Source organism: Spermophilus citellus (genome assembly GCF_964194105.1).
Source record: "Spermophilus citellus genome assembly, chromosome: 8".
In the NCBI taxonomy this organism is placed as follows: domain Eukaryota; kingdom Metazoa; phylum Chordata; class Mammalia; order Rodentia; family Sciuridae; genus Spermophilus; species Spermophilus citellus.
This window is the reverse complement of record NC_138189.1, coordinates 43468203-43488436: the sequence shown is the minus strand read 5'-3', so window position 1 is coordinate 43488436 and position 20234 is coordinate 43468203. Positions and strand designations below refer to the sequence as shown.

At 39.4% G+C, this 20234-nt stretch overlaps 2 protein-coding genes across 4 annotated transcripts in view; one reads left to right on the top strand and one right to left on the bottom strand.

Annotated features, from left to right (window-relative positions):
* The window catches only part of PAICS (phosphoribosylaminoimidazole carboxylase and phosphoribosylaminoimidazolesuccinocarboxamide synthase), an 87830-nt gene extending 76058 nt beyond the window's left edge, over positions 1-11772 (bottom strand). The window contains exons 1-2 of the mRNA XM_081304113.1: positions 11266-11772; positions 9669-9719 (exon numbers count right to left, since the gene is read on the bottom strand). The gene's annotated coding sequence lies outside the window, so the exon portion shown is untranslated. The remainder of the gene's footprint in view (positions 1-9668; positions 9720-11265) is intronic.
* Positions 11773-11886: 114 nt separating this feature from the next.
* The window catches only part of AASDH (aminoadipate-semialdehyde dehydrogenase), a 31536-nt gene continuing 23188 nt past the window's right edge, over positions 11887-20234 (top strand). The window contains exons 1-4 of one of the 3 annotated variants that reach the window (XM_081304104.1): positions 12356-12883; positions 13773-14038; positions 15300-15420; positions 17823-18139. In XM_081304104.1, the coding sequence (XP_081160230.1) occupies positions 13809-14038; positions 15300-15420; positions 17823-18139 (668 nt within the window). In that variant the 5' untranslated portion in view covers positions 12356-12883; positions 13773-13808. Of the gene's footprint in view, positions 11992-12355; positions 12884-13772; positions 14039-15299; positions 15421-17822; positions 18140-20234 lie in introns of those variants that run through there. The other 2 variants (XM_081304106.1, XM_081304105.1) reach the window with 2 other exon arrangements.

The following is a 20234-nucleotide window of genomic DNA, read 5'->3' as shown; positions in this document are numbered from 1 at the left end:
AGAGGGTAATAGTTTTATGGTGCTCAAGGGTATATTTCACTGTCCCAGCTTTTTTGTCCCATCATGGTTTCCTGCTTTTGACTTTCATTTGGATCAGCTCAATGCTAAGCCAGTCAGGAGCCAAGATAATAGGCAATCCTGTCGTATCAGAGAACCCTCTAAAAGGCTCACAAAATGTTTTCTGGAAGTAGGGTGTGAAAAGAGCATCTAAAAGAATTGTAAATTTATTTAGAAATGAGTTATTACCTTTTACCATTCTCCCTCTCCCCAACCTAATGCTGAAGGGTTTTTTGTCCTGGGGAAAGTAAAACAGGGTCTTTGTATCTGAGGGCATGGCACCTAAAAGAGGAGGATTGAGTGACAGTAATACCAAATTGAGACACACCCACAAACTTACTCTCCCTCTTGATTTACAATAAACGTGCCTGAGAAGGAGGGAATGGCTTTACATATGTTGTTGTTGCTCTACTAAAAATTCAGTGTTTAGAAGGGCTGGGTGCAGTGGTGTATGCCTGTAATCCCAGCAACTCTGGAGGCTGAGGCAGGAGGATCTCAGTTCAAAGGTAGCCTAGCAATTTAGTGAGTCCCTAAGCAACTCATTGAGACCTGGTCTCTAAATAAATATAAAAAAGGGCTGGGATGTGGCTCCGTGGTGGAATACCCCTAAGTTCAATCCCCGGTATAAAAAAAAAAAAATTCAGTGTGTAGAAAACCAGGTTTATTCAAAGCCAGCTTCTGAGGAAGAGATGAGGCCTGTCTAATATCCATCTTCTGGGGGATCAAGGGCACAGAAAGCTTTTATGGGAGGGGAATATTGGGGCAAAAGGATAGGAATTTCACAGGTTCACCCTCCCTGGACATAAAGGCATTATCTCCTTATCATATCAAAGGGAACCCTAGGAGAAGAGAAGCATTGCTGAGGGCTTTCTGTAGAATTTATAGTACCAAAAGAAGGCATGTTAGAGATGGAGGAATAGATTGGAGAAATGGTGGGGAGGTGAGAAGGAAGTAGCTCTAAGAAAAACAAATCAACCATCTTTTCCAGGAAATACTTTTGTTTAAAAAATGTCTCCCCTTGGGTTGGGGCTGTGGCTCAGTGGTAAAGTGCTTGCCTGGCACATATGAGGCACTGGGTCCGATCTTCAGTACCACATAAAAAAAAAGTAAATAAAATTAAGTCATGCTGTCCATCTGTAATTACAAAAAATTTTTAAAAAATGTCTCCCCCATTTGGGTGCACCCTCCAGAGGCTAGAGATTCTGTGGCAGGAGGATTCCAAGTTCAAGGCCAGCCAGCCAAAGCACTAACTTAGTGAGATGAAGTACCAAAAAAAAAAAAAAAAAAGACTGTGGATGTAACTTGGTAATGTGGTGGTAGAGTACCCCTAGGTTCAATCCCCAGTACTGGGGGTAAAAATGATGACACCAAAAACAACAAAAAATCTATCCCTGAATTGCTTTGTTACAGAGGGACTCAGAACTTTCAACTTTTAAGTATGAACATGTGGGAAGGCATTCTGACACGTGATTGGGTGACTCCCGTTAAGGGCCTGAGGCGCTTTGGCTCTGTCGAAGCTTTCCCGACCCTTTCCTGATGAGAGAGCCCATCCGTGTGGGGGTGTGCCTGACCACTGACCCCGGGGAACCAATCACTAACCCTGACCTTGGAGTGCAGCCCCCCCTCAACCTTCATTGGATGGAATTCTCCCCTGAATCTCTTGTTCCCCAATAAAGGGCTACTCCCAGGCATGTTCACTCTCTCTCTCTCTCTCTCCTGCTAGCCCTGAGTAATCCTCGCTGCTCTGCTGGGCGGCTAGAGGTGGGAACCAGAGAGGTGAGCCGTCTCGGACCTAGCAATATAAATAAGGTAACTGGTCTGTGTGTTTTATTTCGATTTCTTCTAACTAACTTTATGCCTAGAACCTCATTAATGAAACCACTGCGCAGGCCGCGTGGTAGAATTGGCGCCCACGAGGGGGGCATTATAGATTAGTTAGATTGAGTGGGAGCGCGCTATAAAGATAAGGAAAAAAATAAAGATAAAGGAAGATAAGGAATAGAAATAAAGATAAAGGAAGAGGTGACAATTGGGTCACAAAAGTACCTGGAGATATTGAAGGAAAGAGACGTTAAATTACTTAAAATGGGAAATTCAACTTCTACGGATAAGGAAATATATCTGACTATTTTAGACAGTATAATTAATCAGAAAGGAAAACAGATAAAGAAAACTCAGTTATTACAATTTTTAAAGATTGTAGGTGAATATTGTCCTTGGTTTTGTGAACAGGAATCTCCAAATTTACTTACTTGGGAGAAATTAGGAAGGAAGTTACAGAGAGTCTGTCTTTCTAATGAACTACCTGGAGGCATAGAAAATATACAGAAAACTTGGATGGCCCTAGAAGTTTGTCTTTTTAAATATATGGGCCAGAGTTCGTGGCCCCCTGAAGACCTTTTAAAAGGCATTCAAAGAGCTGTTAAGTCTATTCAAATGGAAAATCAGCCTGAGGCTAAGTTAATTCCCTTTCCCTTAAGCCATTTAAAAACAAAGGCACTAGGGGCCAAGCCAAAGGTTAAAAATGTGAACTTAAACTCGCAGCCCCATGCGGAGGATTCAGATGGCGCGGAGGATTCAGATGGCGCGGATCAGCCCACCTTCTCGCCGCCATCATCTCCTCCTAGCGGGAGCCGAACAACAATATGGGGAATTCGAGGAGAGGTCGCACAGTGTGACGTCACTGGCTCCGACCGGGACAGCCCGGGATTTTTACCGGGACAGAGATCACAGACAGTTTTCTTATGACCTTCAAAGACAGTTGAATTAGATCCTGAAACGGGGCCAAAACAAATCCCTACTGGAATTTTCGGGCCGCTTCCTGATAATACTGTAGGTTTGATTTTGGAACGTAATGAATTAAAGGGAGCCATTGAGGTAATACCTGGTGTGATAGATTCAGAATTTAAAGGACAGTTATATGTTACTGTAAAATCCAATTATGCTTTAAGGCTCACCCCAAAGGATACTTTTGCTCAATTAATATTATTGCCTTGTGTCTCAGAAAGGCACCTGCCAGTAGATTCAGTTTCTAAACCGCCAGACAGAGTATACTGGTCCCAGTTAGTACGGCAAGAACGCCCTTTATTAAAACTTAGAATTAATAATAAAAATTTCCTAGGAATAATAGACACAGGGGCTGATATCTCGGTATTGTCCAGTAGGTTTTGGCCTAGGAACTGGCCTTTGCATGTAGCACCAGCTAACCTAGAGGGAATAGGACAGGTTTCACAGCCTGCTCAAAGTGCCAACTATCTCTGTTGGGAAGATTCCGATGGGAACAGTGGAGTATTTAAGCCTTATGTGTTAGAGTCTTTACCAGCTAACCTATGGGGAAGAGATATTTTAACCAAAATGGGATTGTTATTAGTTACTCCAAATTCTATAAGGTCAGTTGAGGAAGTTAATCAGAGGTATTTTCCTGGAGATGATAAGGAGACCCTTCAGGAAGAGTATCTGTTTACAAGCCAGTCTCCACGTCAAAGATTAGTAAATGCTCCAAACCAAAATTTTTACTAGGGGCCCTGAGTACTTCCCTGATCCCTAAGACAGCTGAAAAAATCACGTGGCTCACAGAGGAGCCCATATGGATTTCTCAGTGGCCCATCTCAGGGGAAAAGCTTAAAATAATTCATAGATTAGTTGAGGAACAACTTCAGGCTGGTCATATTGAACCAACGCTTAGTCCTTGGAACACACCTATTTCTGTTATTAAGAAAAATCAGGAAATTGGAGATTACTACAGGATTTATGGGCGATAAATCATGCAATTCAGCCTATGGGATCATTATAGCCAGGACTTCCCTCCCCCACAGCCATTCCTTTAGATTATAGCTTGATGGTAATAGATTTAAAAGACTGCTTTTTCTCTATAAGGTTACATCCTGAAGATTGTGAAAGATTTGCTTTCACTGCCTCAGCAATTAATTTTAAGGAACCTGTTAAAAGATATTGCTGGAAGGTACTTCCCCAGGGAATGCGTAATAGTCCTACACTGTGCCAAAAATATGTTGACCAGGCGATAAATCCCATAAGAAATAGCTTTCCTGATGCATATATTATTCATTTTATGGATGATATATTATTGGCTCATGCAAATCCAGAGGTACTTTCAGAAATTTTTACTCAGTTAGAGACTTCGCTTACAGCAATGGGTTTATGTATAGCTCCTCAAAAAATTCAAAAGGTATCTCCTTTTCAATATCTAGGTCAGATAATTCAAGGACGTACAGTCCGTCCTCAGAATCTTCAGATAAGAGTTAAGGAGTTACGTACCCTTAATGACTTTCAAAAACTATTAGGAGATATTAACTGGCTAAGGCCATCCTTAAAACTAACTACTTCTGAGTTAAGTCCTTTATTTCAGATATTACAAGGAAATCCTTCTTCAACCTCTCCACGTCAACTAACCTTGGAAGCTAAGACAGCCTTAAGAAAAGTTGAAATTACAATTAAAAATGCACAGCTTACTAGAATAGATCCTAAAAAAAATAGTGTATTTATTAATATTTCCAACTGAGCATACCCCAACAGGAGCCATGTGGCAAAGATTAGGAGTTATTGAGTGGATTTATTTATCCCACTCCCCTCAAAAAACATTAATTCCTTTTCATGATTCTATAGCTCAATTAGTAATTAAAGGTAGAACTAGGATATTACAGTTAATTGGATCTGAGCCTGATATTATAATTATTCCATTTTCTGTTCAACAGACTAATTGGCTTTTTCAAACTTCTAGCTCATGGCAGATAGCCTTTGCAGATTTTCCTGGGCAGATAGATAGCCATTATCCTCGTGATAAGCTTGTACAATTTGCATCATTAACATCACTTATCTTTCCAAAGATTGTACGTTCTTATCCAATAGAGGAAGCTTTATCGGTGTTCACGGATGGTTCCAACTCCGGTAAGGCAGGTTTCTTCAGCTGTGTTCACACAGAGGTAATACAAACTTCTTATACTTCTGCCCAAAGAGCAGAGCTTCAAGCTCTGATCTGTGCCTTAGATTACTTTTCAAATGATCCTATTAATATTTATTCTGACAGCTTATATGCAGTCGGAGTTACCAAAAATATTGAAACCTCAGTTATTGGGTTTACTTCATCACAGGAGTTATTTGAATTATTTCATAATTTACAAAAGACAGTACTAATACGAAAGTACCCATGTTTCATAGGACACATACGTGCCCATACTAATCTTCTTGGACCTCTAGTTTCAGGTAATGACAAAATTGATAAGTTAGTAGCTTTTTGTCAACAGATGTCTTTGTATGACTGTGCAGTAGCTTCCCATTCCTTGCATCATCAAAATGCTTCTAGCTTACGTAAAAAAATTAGTATTACCAGAGAACAAGCTCATCAGATTGTAAGCCAATGCCCTAAGTGTGTTATTCACAATCCATCTCTGCCATCAGGGGTAAATCCCCGTGGATTAAAACCAAATCAAATATGCCAAATGGATGTAACTCATATTCCTCAATTTGGTAACCAATGTTATGTGCATGTCATAGTGGACACTTATTCTAGATTTATTTTTGCCACAGCACGTACTAAGGAAAATACTCAACATGTAATTTCTCATTGCTTACCAGCTTTTTCCGTTTTAGGGTGCCCTATGCAGATTAAAACAGATAATGATCCAGCTTATGTAAGCTCTTCTTTTCAACAATTTTGCCAAGAGTTTAAAATTAATCATAAAACAGAAATTCCTTATAACCCCCAAGGTCAAGCCATTGTGGAACGAGCTCATTTATCTATTAAGCTTCAATTACAAAAATTAAAAGGGGGGAATAGGATTGTGACTCCCCAAAATAGCCTTAACCATGCCTTGTTTGTTTTAAATTTTTTAAACTGTGACTCAGAAGGTCACACTGCTGCTGAGAGACAAATGTCTCCCTCAGTAACAGGCCCCTTAGGCAGAGTTCTGTGGAAAGATTTACAGACTGGTCAGTGGAAGGGTCCGGACCCGGTAATAACATGGGGCCGAGGTCATGCTTGTATCTTCCCAGAAGGTGCTTTCCGTCCTATTTGCGTGCCTGAATATGCTATCAGACATGGAGGAGATAGAACCCAGATTCAAGCGACTGAGGATCAACCCAGAGGAGCCACTACCCAGAAGGAGGAGATATCGGAAAAAGATGAAAAAAGACCAGATTGAACCAGCCAAAAAGCTGATTTCATGGAAAGATGTGAAGAAACTAACAACCCAGGCTTCCCGAATACTTCGACGCCTAGGAAAGAGCAGGACCCCAGTCTTGATGGTAACAACAGTAATTGCCCTACTGGGCTGTCAGATAAAAGGGAATCAAGTAGACACTTACTGGACATATTTCCCAGATCCACCCCTGGTACACCCAGCTGTATGGACTGGAGAATCTATTCCAGTATTTACTAATGACTCATTCATGATGGGAGGATTTACAGATACTCATATTACTCCCAATCATGTGACTAGATTTAATTATTCTGGCTACAGTGCCCAATTACCTTTGTGTTGGTCACATGATAAACATGCTGGCTGTCTGAAAGTATCATTCGAAGAAAAGACAGCGATTGGTAGACCTAGACTGACAAATAATTCTATTTATGGGGACTTAAAACCTAATACTAGATCAGTAATTAAGATGGGACTTTCCCATAACAAGCCAGTCATTTCTGCAAAACCTCCACCGATACCCCACTGTCCAAATAGTTCTATAATTGAGATCGGCACCTTTCCTAAATGGATGGATTATGTAAATACCTTTCCTGTACAACATAAGGTGTTTAAAGATAGTGGGTATATTTTAGACTGGTCTCCAAAAATTGATAAGAGTCAATTACGAAGAGATTCTGCTATGACACCTGCAGGATTTGTTAGTAATATTTTGACTTATAGTGAAGGAGGTGTTCAAAGAGATATTTGGCGTTTAATTGCTGCTTCAGAGTATTTACATTTTACAGATAAACCTTTACCAAAATTTGTCAGCAAGAACTGTAAAGAGGGATCTTGCTATGGCTTACGAGCTTGTGTCCAATCTCCTTATGTTTTAATTATTGGAAATGTAAAAGTTAGATGGATAGATGACAGATATGTTGTTACTTGTAATAAGTGCAACCTAACCAATTGTATTACTAGGTATAATGGAGGAAAAGGAGTGCTGATACTTCATCAGTCCTCTTTCGTTTTATTACCTGCTAATATTTCAGAGCCATGGTATGCTGATGCTGGTTTACAAGTCTTGCAGCAAATTCATGCCCAGCTAACAAGACCTAAACGTGCTATTGGAGTCATAATTGTTGGTGTTTTAGCACTGGTCTCTTTTATTGCCTCAACTGTCTCTGCATCTCTGACATTGTCTCAGAATATTCAGCATGCAAAATTTCTTAATAATTTAGCTCAAAATACTTCCAAGGCTCTGCGTAATCAAGTAAATATCGATGAAAGGATTGAGACTAAATTAAACGCCTTAGAGGCGACTGTTATAAACATAGGTAATGAACTTTCAGCCTTAAAATTTAAAGAAAGGCTTAAATGCCATGCTAATTATAAGTATGTATGTGTTACAGCTGCCAAGTACAATGCTTCTCTCTGGGATTGGGAGAAGGTTAAAAACCATTTATTAGGTATTTGGCAAAATAGTAATAATAGCTTGGATATTCTGGAACTTCATCACCATATCCAAGACATTCAAAATAATAGAGCTGATTTTTCAGATCCTTCTTCTTTGGCTAACCAAATATTGAAGGAGTTAAATGGATTCAACCCTGGAAATATTCTTAAACACTCCGCTTGGTACATTATTGGATTATTCTCTTTGCTGTTAATTCTCTTTTGTATTGTAACTATAGGATGACCAGTCTTCCAATCAAGAATCCAGGAACTCCAGAGAGTGAACCGCCGCCTCATTGTTAAGAAAGGGGGGATATGTGGGAAGCCATTCTGACACGAGATTGGGTGACTCCTGTTAAGGGCCTGAGGCGCTTTGGCTCTGTCGAAGCTTTCCCGACCTTTTCCTGATGAGAGAGCCCATCCGTGTGGGGGTGTGCCTGACCACTGACCCCGGGGACCCAATCACTGACCCTGACCTTGAAGTGCAGCCCCCCCTCAACCTTCATTGGATGGAATTCTCCCCTGAATCTCTTGTTCCCCAATAAAGGGCTACTCCCAGGCATGTTCGCTCTCTCTCTCTCTCTCTCCTGCTAGCCCTGAGTAATCCTCGCTGCCCTGCTGGGAGGCTAGAGGTGGGAACCAGAGAGGTGAGCCGTCTCGGACCTAGCAATATAAATAAGGTACTGTCTGTGTGTTTTATTTCGATTTCTTCTAACTAACTTTATGCCTAGAACCTCATTAATGAAACCACTGCGCAGGCCGCGTGGTAGATGAACAGGTAGGTAATCAAGGATCTCCAACACACTAGGCAAGCCAGCTTAAAACCAATAGAATAAAAACAAATTTGAAAGAAACAATGAGTTCTGAAAAAACACTTTTTAAAATTATTTGTTGCGTTTCATGACTAAACACTCAAAAGTCTCTCCAGAGGGCTGGGGATGTGGCTCAAGTGGTAGTGCGCTCGCCTGGCGTGCGTGCGGCCCGGGTTCGATCCTCAGCACCACATACAAAGATGTTGTGTCCGCCGAAAACTAAAAAATAAATATTAAAATTCTCTCTCTCTCTCTCTCTTTAAAAAAAAAAAGTTAAAAAAAAAAAGTCACTCCAGATAAACTGGTTTGCACAAAATAACCACACACAGACAAATACCTTTTTCTTTGGGTCCTGTGATGGCTCCTCCGACCTTAGGGGTCCTTGGAAAGAGAGAGAGAGAGCATGTGCTGAACCCTTTTAGTGGGAAGAAATCATTCAAATGAGGCAAGGAGTAGAATTACCAGGGATTGAGTGAGTGTAGCTCAACCCCTCTGGGTGCGGCCTACTAGGGCCACTCCCAGGGCTACACCTTATTATCCCGAGCTAGGGAAAAGACCCAGTCACGAGTCATGGTAGACTACAGTGACCCTTCAGATCCCCGTGGTGCATCAGGACTTAAAGGTGCGTGTATTTGGAGTAGCTCCCTGCAATTATTATTAATATCAGAGTTGAAAGATAATATTGCGGGACTGGGGCTGTGGATCAGCGGTAGAGCACTCGCCTAGGATGGGCAAGGCCCTGGGTTCGATCCCCAACACCACATAAAAATAAATAAATAAAGATGTTGTGTCCAACTACAACTAAAAAATAAATATTAAAAAAAGAAAGATAATATTGCCAATAAGAGATCGCTTTGACAGCAACTAAGTCAACTGGAGCCTAACAAGACTGGAAAAGCTTTAAGAAAAGGTTGACTGTGAAGAACTGAACTAAGGGAGCACTAGTGGAAATGACATTGACATTTTGGAAATGTAAATTCAAGGACTCTCACTAGGAAACATTCAGAGTCCCTGAGAATGAGGTCCAGGAATTTGAATTTTTATTTTTTTGCACTTGGAACCCTTTACCACTGAGTACATCTGATAGGGTACAAACAGATATGAGTCCTGGGAACATGAGGGTAAGGAAATAATTCTATAAATTAGGTCCACTATGCTAACACCCACATGCTTTCTTTTCCAAGAAGCTATTTACCTGCAGCCCTACCTGGGTTAAGTGGACAGGATATGGCACATTCCTCAGCAAACTATGTGTTACCTGCAGGAGAAATGCAGGACCCAATTAATGTTGATAAGGAACCCAAGTTACCCTGAGGGTGGAAATTTTATGACCCTTTACACAGGCCAGATCCTGAAACTCAGGGAGGTAAAGATAATTCCCTCTAAGAATCTATGGCTAAGAATCCAATTAGAACTGGTAGAGCATGAGCCAAGGTGACCTAGAGTTGTCATGGCAGTGGGGATTTGAAAAAGTCTGATATCATCTTCCTGTTAGTCAAAAGTCAAGAGGTGAACCTCGCAGGACTCTCTGGAAACTTCTCTGGGATCCCCAATAAAACTGTAGTGCAGCAAAGGCACACTGTCTCTCTCCTCCCTCAGAGGACCAATTCTATCCCTAAAGAGTGTCCCTTTTCTCTTTTCCTGTCCGTTCAATAAACTCATGCCTGTTACTCTTGAGTGATGCATCTGATATCTGACTTGATAGCTAGAATTGGGCTTTAAGGGGGGGGGGTGTCTTTGTCCTACCTCAGTTTCCCAAAAGGCCACAGCTCTGTAACACATCCTCAGTCCTTTTTCAGTCTTAAGTTGTTTAGGCCCTTGCTAAATTGCTGAGGCTGGCCTCAAACTTGTAATCATTCTGCCTACCCTTCCAAATTGTTGGGATTACAGGCATGCAGCACCACACCTGGCAGAATGCCTTAAAACAACAACAACAACTATATCCAGTGCCTTTTTTTTCCTTTTCTTTCTTTTTTTAAAATATATTTTTAATATATTCTCAGGGAATATGGTGGCACATGCCTGTGATTGCTGTGCACTCCACATTTGGAACTGGAGGACATATGGTCTTAAATGAATATGAGAGGGTAAGAAAGAAGAAATTAACCATCAGGCTGAGTAGATTATGGTGTCATTCCCAAACATGGAAACAAAGACAAGACACACCTTTTGCACCATCTCCCTCCAAAAAAAAAAAAAAAAAAAGAGAAGCCTGTGATAAGCTGTAAAAGTGCAGTTGAGATTTTTCCTGCTTGGATTAAAAAACATGCCACAGACTGCTCCACATCAGCAACTAAGGACATATCCATTCTAGGCGTTTTCAGGTACTGTAGGTGCTGAGCTGCTCTCACCCCTACTCCTGAAAAGAAAATGAAACAGAAGCCTGATTCTCTCCTCTCTGCTACCATACAACAACTTAACAAGTGTTACCTGCAGCCAAGCAAGAGACTCCTGCTTGGCCTGGATCCTGGCTGGCTGGATAATGCTACTTACCGGCCTAAGCTGTAAGCAAAATATGTAAAAGAAAAAATGATTTTATGCAGTTTAATCAAAACGAGGAGAAGCAACTACCATGTTTCTCCACTGGTCTTACAGAATGGTTACAATTTATAGAAACAAAGATTAGGATGGATATAGACTATAGATTCTATATAGATTATAGAAACAAGCTCTAGGTTGTGCTTAGCCAGCCTAAGAATATTAGTTTAAGCTTCCTCAGCGCTTGTCTTCAGCATGAGGAAGTTTGGAAGTTGTATTTCACAGATACCAGTTATTGTACTCAGGGCTTAGGGAATTCACTTCACCTCAGAACTGCTTTGTTTTCTTTACGGATCCTATTAAAAGTTGCAGATTTCTTAAAACGTCAATTTCATCATGAAAGGGACTTTGCTTGTAGGTTTCGCCACTGCAGTCACTATCCCCATCAGTCTTGGGCAAAGTTCTCAGAAAATGTCGAGTGAATGAAAGCCAATCATTACCATATTTCACAAAGATTTCTTCTTTATAGCCTTAGGAGACATTTTAATCCTCCCTTTATGAATGAGGAGACAGGGGGTCAAAATTCAAGACTCTTGTCCAGGGTTTTCTTGGCAAGTAGGAAAGGGTGAGATTTTACACTGAACACTCCAAAGTCCTTGCAATCCCTGTCCGAGATCCAGCGTGACTCGGCTCAGCGCCTAGGCCGAAAACCGTTAGCAAGAACCCACCAAGTCCTCTCCGCTTTTCGCCACTGGTTTCGGAACGGGCGAAGCAGAGCTTACGGAAGGGGCCAGGCAGAGCTGTGCTACCATCCGGGGTCGCCGGCGTGACGTCAACTAGCGACACGGAAGATTTACTTGAAGTGCGGTACGACGGTGTAGCTTTACGGCTGCTGGGTAACTGCTGTGTCTCAGCGAGGAGTGTCCCGCGTGGGCTGTTGGGAAAAGTTCCGGGTCCGTCTGGCCGCCCTGGGGGACCGTCCCAGTGAGTCGCTTGGGGGTGTGGGGCAGGGTTCTTTGAGCAGGAGGGGATGGATGGCGATCCCCGAACAGGTTTGCTCAGCCGCAGAACCTCTCTTAGGCTTTGAGTTGGTGGGGTTTGATGGGCTGGTAAGGTGCGGATTAAACGTGACCTGTGTGCTCTCCCGAGTCACTTCATTAAGTGGAAGTAAATACGCCTGTAATCCCGGCGACTCGGGAGGCTGTGGGATTACAGGCGTAGTTTACTGGAAAGTATGAGGTCAGCCTCAGCAATTTAGCAAGTCCCTGTCTCAAAATTTAAAATAAAAATGAATAAATTTTTAAAAAGAGCTGGAGGTGTAGCTCAATGGTAAAGCGCCCCTGGGCTCAGTCAGTAACCCTCGCCCCGCAATCGCTCCCCCCGAAAAAAGAAAGAAAGAAACTTGCTTTGGCCTGCCACTTCCTAATGTGATAATGGAGCACAAATGAAAAAACTGTTTTGAAAGCTGGAAAGTGCGTTATTGTTAAACGTAGTTACATACTGAAGACGCAGGTGGATAAGGAAAAATTACTTGCTCATCTTGAAAATACCCAATAACCTAGAAAGAGTCCGTATTTAACACTCTTCTTTCTCTTTGTTGTTTTTGTGGTGTGCTGGGAATTGAACCCAGAGTTTTGCACGTTATTGCTGACAGTTTTAAAACCTCTGATGACTAACGGCCTGTAAGTTGTAAAATAGCAAATAACTTAAACTTGATACCCATTATATGTAAAATCTGCTTACCATATTTTTGTTGTTGTTGTTGCTTTTCTTATAAGGCCCAGAAATGTCTGGACAGCTAATAAGTAGAGTGTTCTTTATTGGAGAAATTATGTATTTACAAATCAATGAATGAAAATGAAAACCTGGGACAAGATTGGATTTTCCCACTGGAAAACTGGAAATTAACCATAGAAAAACATTTTATTATATTGATACCTGTGATGAGTTGTTATAATTTAAAAATGGCATGTTAGGGACTGGAGTGGTGGCTTAGTGATAGAGCACTTTTCTAGCATGTGAGAGGCACTGAATATGATTCTCAGCACTATGTAAAAAAATAAAAAGTTATTTTGTGCATCTACAACTAAAAATATTTTTAAGTGACATTTTATTTTTTAAGATTTTAGGGTCTGGGGTTGTGGCTAAGTGGTAGAGTGCTTGCCTAGCAAGTGTGAAGCACTGGGTTTGATCCACAGTACCACATAAAAATAAATAAAATAAAATAAAGGTATGAAGTCCAACTACAACTAAAAAAATTATTTTATAATTCTTTTACTTTGATATAATTCTGAGGAGTTTAATGTAGTTAATCAGGTTGTTATCACGTGGGAAATTAACTGTTGGATGTATTTTTGCGTTCAAGGTGGGAAAATGCATCTTTTGCACATAGACTAAATTTTGTAAGAATGCCTCTGTATGATATATTACACAGTGTAGGCAGTTTGGTATTCATGTGTTACACAGCTTGATCAATCTGTAGCAGTAACTGAAGGAAAAGGAAAAAAAATCAAGTGTGTGGTGCTTACTGGTTAATTTTCAAATATATTTCCTTTTTTATTGTGGTCAGTTGAGAAAGAAGTCTACATATCTTTTTCATTCTCATTTCTGTATATGTTACATCTTTCAGTTTTTTTCAGGCTCTAACTTAGTGCTAGTTTGGCTATATCAAGTTAATTTTTAACCTTGCTGCTATAAAGGTACTATAAACATTTTTTAAATTCACAGGTGCTATAGTTATGTATTTTGATAGTTATTTTTATGAGGTTTTCCCTCTCCTTGGACTAAATTCCTAAAGTTCCCTTTCACCCTAATATTTTTGTGTATGGCTAGAGTCCTTGGCACCAATATTTGGATAAACTTAAATGAAATGACTCTTCAGGAACTGGTACAGCAGGCTGCTTCCCTTTATTTGGACAAAATAGCTGTTTGTTTTGATGAATGCAACAACCAGCCTCCAGTTTATTATACCTACAAGACTGTGATTAATGCTGCTTCAGAACTATCAGATTTCCTGCTATTACACTGTGACTTTGAAGGAATTCGTGAAATTGGTCTCTACTGCCAACCTGGAATAAACTTACCCTCTTGGATTTTAGGGTAATATTTTTCATTGCTCTTAATTAGCAATAACTTACTCTTTTTAGTACAAGAGTATATTGCAAGTTACTGTTTTATTTACTACTGGATTCAGTAAATGAATGAAAATATTAGAGAATGTCTATTAAAATTGAGATATCAAGCCAAGTACAGTGGTGCTGGCCTGTAATCGTAGCAACTCAGGACACTGAGGCAGGAGAATCACAAGTTCAAAACCAGTTGGTCTCAAATACAAGGACTGGGGATGTAACTCAATGGTAGAATGCTTGCTTAGCAAGCTCCAGGCCCTGGGTTCAATCCCCAGTACAAAAAAATAAAGCAAAACAAAACAAAAAACACCTATTTAAACAAATGATTATAAAGTGTTTAATCAGTTAAATTGTTCTAGGATGTTATCTTTTTGTGATTTCTGTTTTAGGACTCTGCAGTAAATAAATGCAGCCAACCAATGAAAGTCAATATTCATCCCATAGGATATGTCTTAGATTAATTATATAATTATAAAGTAAAAAATGCTTCAAAATTTACTCAATCATTGACAAAGGTTTATTGAGAATTTACTATATGTGAAGATCTAGTGTCTCCCAAGTGTTACCTCAAGAGTATTTTTACTTAACATGACTAAATGATGTTTGATCTTTTTATATAATATTGCTATATACAGAAATTTAAAGGTAGGGTTTTTTTCCCCTTAAGGTGTCCTAATTTAGGTGAAGTATGCATAATCTGCATACTAATAAGTTGCATGTGGATGATTAGCTTCTTTTATACCAGTCTGAGTAGACAGAAAAAGAAAATAGGTTTTGCTACTTTTTTGGTATTTTAGTAGTGGCCAGTTAGTCAAGTGTGTTATGCTGTAATACATTAATTTTTTAAAAATCTTGTATTTCTTTATACTACATGGTAAGAATTTAATATAGAATCTTATAATACTCAGTCATTAAGAGCAAGATAAGGGCTGGGGATGTGACTCAAGCGGTAGCGCACTTGCCTGGCATGCGTGCAGCCCGGGTTCGATCCTCAGCACCACATACAAACACAGCATGTGTCCACCGAAAAAACTAAAAAATTTAGTTTTTTTTATTTTATCTTGCTCTTTTTTTAAAATTAAAAAAAAAAAGAGCAAGATAAAATAACCAAAGATCTGTCCATGAAAACACTGGGAATTTTTGGTGAATAGTAATGTACATAGAAAGACAGAAATGCTAAAAGGAGGATTATATTTGGTAGACATTGTATCTGACTCTACTTGTTTCTTTAGAATTCTCCAGGTTCCTGCCGCTTATGCTCCTATTGATCCAGATTCACCACCATCATTGTCAACACATTTTATGAAAAAATGTAATCTAAAGTATATTCTTGTTGAAAAAAAGCAGATTAATGTAAGTCTATGTGTTTAGATTGCTTTTTGATGTTATATTTATCTTTGAATTTAAGAATTTCCTCCTCTCCCATCTTAATTTTTGAATTTGCTAATTCCAGGATGGTGAATTAGTCAGATTTTCAGTTGCTGTGACCAGTACCTGTCAGAAACAACTTAGAAATGGAAAGGTTTATTTTGAGCTCACAGTTTCAGAGGTTCAGTCGGTGATTCAGTGACTCTGTCTCTCTGGGTTCAAGGTGAGGCAGAGCATCATGGCCAAAAATTAGGTGAAGGAAAGCTGCTTACTGCATGGCAGCTGGGAAGGATAGAGAGAAGGAGGAGCTAGGGGACAATATATTATTCCCAAGGGATGCCCCAGCCACCTCACCACCCTACAGTTAACACCCAGTTAGTCCTTTCAAATTATTAATCCATCAAATGGATTAATCCACTGATTAGGTTACAATTCTGCTGATCTAATCATTTTACTTCCGAATATACCTGCATTTATGCAGGAGGGACTTTAGGGGGACACCTTATATTCAAACCATTACACATAGTTTCTCAGGCTCAGTTTTATTGACAGTTTGGGTGGAGTAATTATTTACTGTGGGAAGTGTCCTGTATATTATTGAATGTTTAACAGATTTCTTGCCCTTCACTCACTAGATACCAGTAGCACCTCCCAGTTGTGACAACCAAAAATGTCCAGACTTTGCCTCATTGCCAAATGTTCTTGGCACCTTTCACCCTTAGCACTTCATTAAGAGCCACTACTCTATGGCATGAAAGTATCCTCTGATCTTATGATATCTGTGCATTGTTCAGGATTTTCTTTGTGTTTCCAATGTATTTCCTATACTGGAAAAATTTTTTAATACTTGAAACTTTGATCTTTGATTATTTATGGCAAGCACATTGGTCAAAACATGAAAGAATAATAATCAAGACCAAACCTTTCTGGGAAATTAACTTCATAATTTTTTATTTTTTTAGTGTCTGTCAAGCAAAAGTGTAGCTAAGAATCATTGATTTAAAAACAAGAATTACATATTCAGCAGTGTGAAGCAGCTCATATTTCAGTGTTATTTCTGACTTATAAAATATTGTTTTACCAAAGAAGAATGTTATAGAAGATATATTCAACTTAGATTGTTTTTACCCATTTCTTATATGAACCAATTTATATTTGGGAGTAACCAAAATGCATTGTGTGTGTGTTGCACATGTGTGTGCATGCATACACTCATATGGAGTAACAAGCGCTTGAGATGAATGAGGTTTCTAGAGAATCATGGGTATTAGAATAAGATGCTTAGAAAGAGATCTGAAGTGTTAAAATGGTTAATATTTAAAAGTGTTTTCAAAATAAACATTAGAATCTGGCCAAAGTTTTCTCTTCTCCTCAAATTGGTTATTTTATTGTACGTAAATAAGCAAAACTGAAATGGGGATAGATTATTTACTTTTCTTAACCTTGGTGAAAGTTTTATGAGGGTGTTTGTTGGGTATGAGAATTGTTAATATCAAGCTATTCTCTTCTCTCTTTCGTGTGTGTGCACGCGTGGGTCGGGGTGCGGGGAGGGTGGTACTGGAAATCAAATCCAGAGGTGCTTTACCACTGAGTTGTATGTATCTCCAGTCCTAAAAATTATTTTGAGATAGGGTCCAGCTAAGTTGTCAAGGCTGGCCTCAAATTTGCAATCTTCCTTAGCTTCCTGAGTAGCTTGGAATTCAGGACCAGCTTTAAGGTATCTTTTTTTTTTTCCCCCAGTGTTACTGAGGATCAAACCCAGGAGTGTTTACCATTTTTTAAAAATGTTTCAGAACTTTTATTTGTTTATTTTTTTTTATGTGATGCTAAGGATTGAACCCAGTGCCTCACATGTGCTAGGCAAGCTCTCTGCCACTGAGCTACAGCCCCAGCCCTTACTTTTTCAGTTTTGAAGTAGGGTTTGGCTAAGTTGCTGAGGCTCTTGCTAAATTTCTGAGGCTGGTCTTAGACTTGTGATCCTTCTGCCTCAGCCTCCCATGACTCTGGGATTATAGCCATGTGCTACCATGCCCAGTGAGAATAGCTACTTAGAACACAGATATTACCTGTAGAGCAATTTTTGACCATCCATGCAGAGTTCAGTCTAACCTTCTCTGCCTCCGTTAATATTTAAGAACATGTCTTTATTACATTTGCCAAACTGCATTGCAGCTGCAGTTTTTTGTCTGTTTTGAAGGTGAGTTTGAAAATAAGTCAGCACTTTACTCTTCATGTCTCTTGTCTTTTTATCCCTGGATTGTATAGTGAATACCCCATCCCCCCAAAAAACCACACTGAATGAGTAAATGAGTATTTTATGTTATTTCTATATAAGAAATTCCTTTTAACATATTAATAATATAAACTTTGTTCCCTATCCAACATAGAAATTCACATCTTTACATGAAACATTATTGAACTATGATACAGTCACAGTAGAACACAAAGATCTGGTACTCTTCAGACTGCACTGGGAAAATGCTGACATTAACTTGAAGTTAAATGATAGAGAAGAGAAATGTGCAAAAGAAAAAAGAAAAAACAGCATGAGGTCTGAGAACAACAGCATTGAAGGAAAAGAACACATGGATGTGAGACTAAAGCATTGCTTAGCCTATGTTCTACACACATCGGGGACTACAGGGACACCAAAGATTGTCAGAGTGCCTCATGCATGTATCCTACCAAATATTCAGCATTTTCAGTAAGTTCTGTTATGTGAATTCTTCTTAGAACTTGTGTTTTAAAAAGAAAAGGACTTTTAAGTATTTATTCTTTGTGTGTCTTGTTTCTAAATGAATAGTACTCAGTAATTGTGTTTGCTTTGCTCATCTCTATCTGAACTTTAGCTCTCTGCCAACAAGTATACCTTTTGATCCAGGCCAATCAAAGGAATGATATGTTTAGAAGCTTTTTTTTTTTTTTTTTTTTTTTGCCAATTATTAATAAAAAGAGCAGAAAGGTGTTTCTGGCAGAGGTACCAGCAGAAGCATGAAAAAAGGGTTTTGTCTTGTTAGAATGTGTCTGGGCAGGACCAAGGAAAGCGTGGGAGAGCAGGAGCTTAGAATTTCCACTTGAAATTTGAACTTAATCTATTAGACGATGAGGAATGATTAAAAGATTTGCATTTCATTAAATTCACTCCCTGGTGGTATTTTGGAGTTTGGCTAATGATGTGGCCAAAAGATAAGAACTAACTAAAGTTGCGATTCTCAATTTGTGAATAAAGAAGTAGAGGAGGGGGCTGGGGATGTGGCTCAAGCGGTAGCACGCTCGCCTGGCATGCGTGCGGCCCGGGTTCCATCCTCAGCACCACATACAAACAAAGATGTTGTGTCTGCCGAAAACTAAAAAATAAATATTAAAAATTCTCTCTCGCTCTACCGCTCTATCTCTCGCTCTCTCTTTAAAAAAAAAAAAAAAAAAGAAGTAGAGGAGGAAGAGTGAACCAGCAGGGTGTAGGTAATCAAGAAAGGGAATAATTCCCAGTGCTGCAAAAAAGAAAAAAAAAGTTATACGAAACTTATAATTACATGAAATTTTATGTGTCTTATGAAATTCGTATTTCTTTTGTAGTACTGGGAATTGAACCCAGCTATACTATACCACTGAGTTACATTCCCAGCCCTCTTTAGGTCTTGCTAAGTTGCCCAGGCTGGGCTTGAACTTTCAATCCTCCCACATCAACTTCCCAGTTTTCTGGGGTCACAGGTGTGCAACCCTGTGTCTAGCAAGAATTTTAGTTTTGAAGGAGTTGTTTTATTTTATTGGACAATAGCCAAGTTTGATTACTGAGTCAGAAATGAAATGAACATTTAAAATTCCTTATGTCACAATCTAAAAAGGTAACTCAGTAAAAAACAAAATACGTTTCTTTCTATTATTTTGGTATGCCCCTACTCTTCTACTTCTGGAGTTGGTAATCTTTTTATTTTTTTCTTTTTTGTACTGGGGGTTGAACCCAGGGGTGCTTAACACTGAGCCACATCCCTGCCCTTTGTATTGTTTATTTGGAGACAGGGTCTTGATAAATTGCTGAGGGCCTGGCTAAATTGCTGAGACTGGCCTTGAACTCTTGCTTCAGCCTCTTAAGTCACAGGGATCATAGGCACACTACACCATGCCCCTTTTAGTTTGATAATCTTTAATATAGTCCTTGAAGTGATACTCACCAAGCTGTATCCTTTTATGTTTTGGTTTAGATTAATTTTATTAAATATTTTTATAATTACATATCTTAAAGAGAATTGTTATTTTTTCATGTTGATTTCTCTTCTCCATTGACTTTATTTATTTATTTATTTATTTTTGTAATGTAGGGGTTGGAACCCATGGCCCTGTGCATACAAGGCAAGCACTCTACCAACTGAGCTATATCTGTATCCCCAGCCCCATATGTCAAAAAAAAATTTTTTTTTTTGTATTGGGGATTGAATTCAGGGGTGCTTAACCACTGAGCCATATTCCCAACTTTTTTTTTATATCTTATTTTGATTACTTATTTGTGGTGCCTGGGATTGAACTCAGGGCCTTGTTCATGCAAGGCAAGCATTCTACCAACTGAGTTATATCCCCAGCCCTCCATTGACATTTTTTTTTGGTGGGGGAAGGTACCAAAGATTGAACGCAGGGGCACTCAACCACTGAGCCACATCTCCAGCCCTATTTTGTATATTATTAGAAACAGGGTCTCACTGAGTTGCTTAGTGCCTCGCTTTTCTGAGGCTGGCTTTGAACTCACAATCCTCTTGCCTCATCCTCCTGAGCCACTGGGATTACAGGTCTATGCCACTGCATCT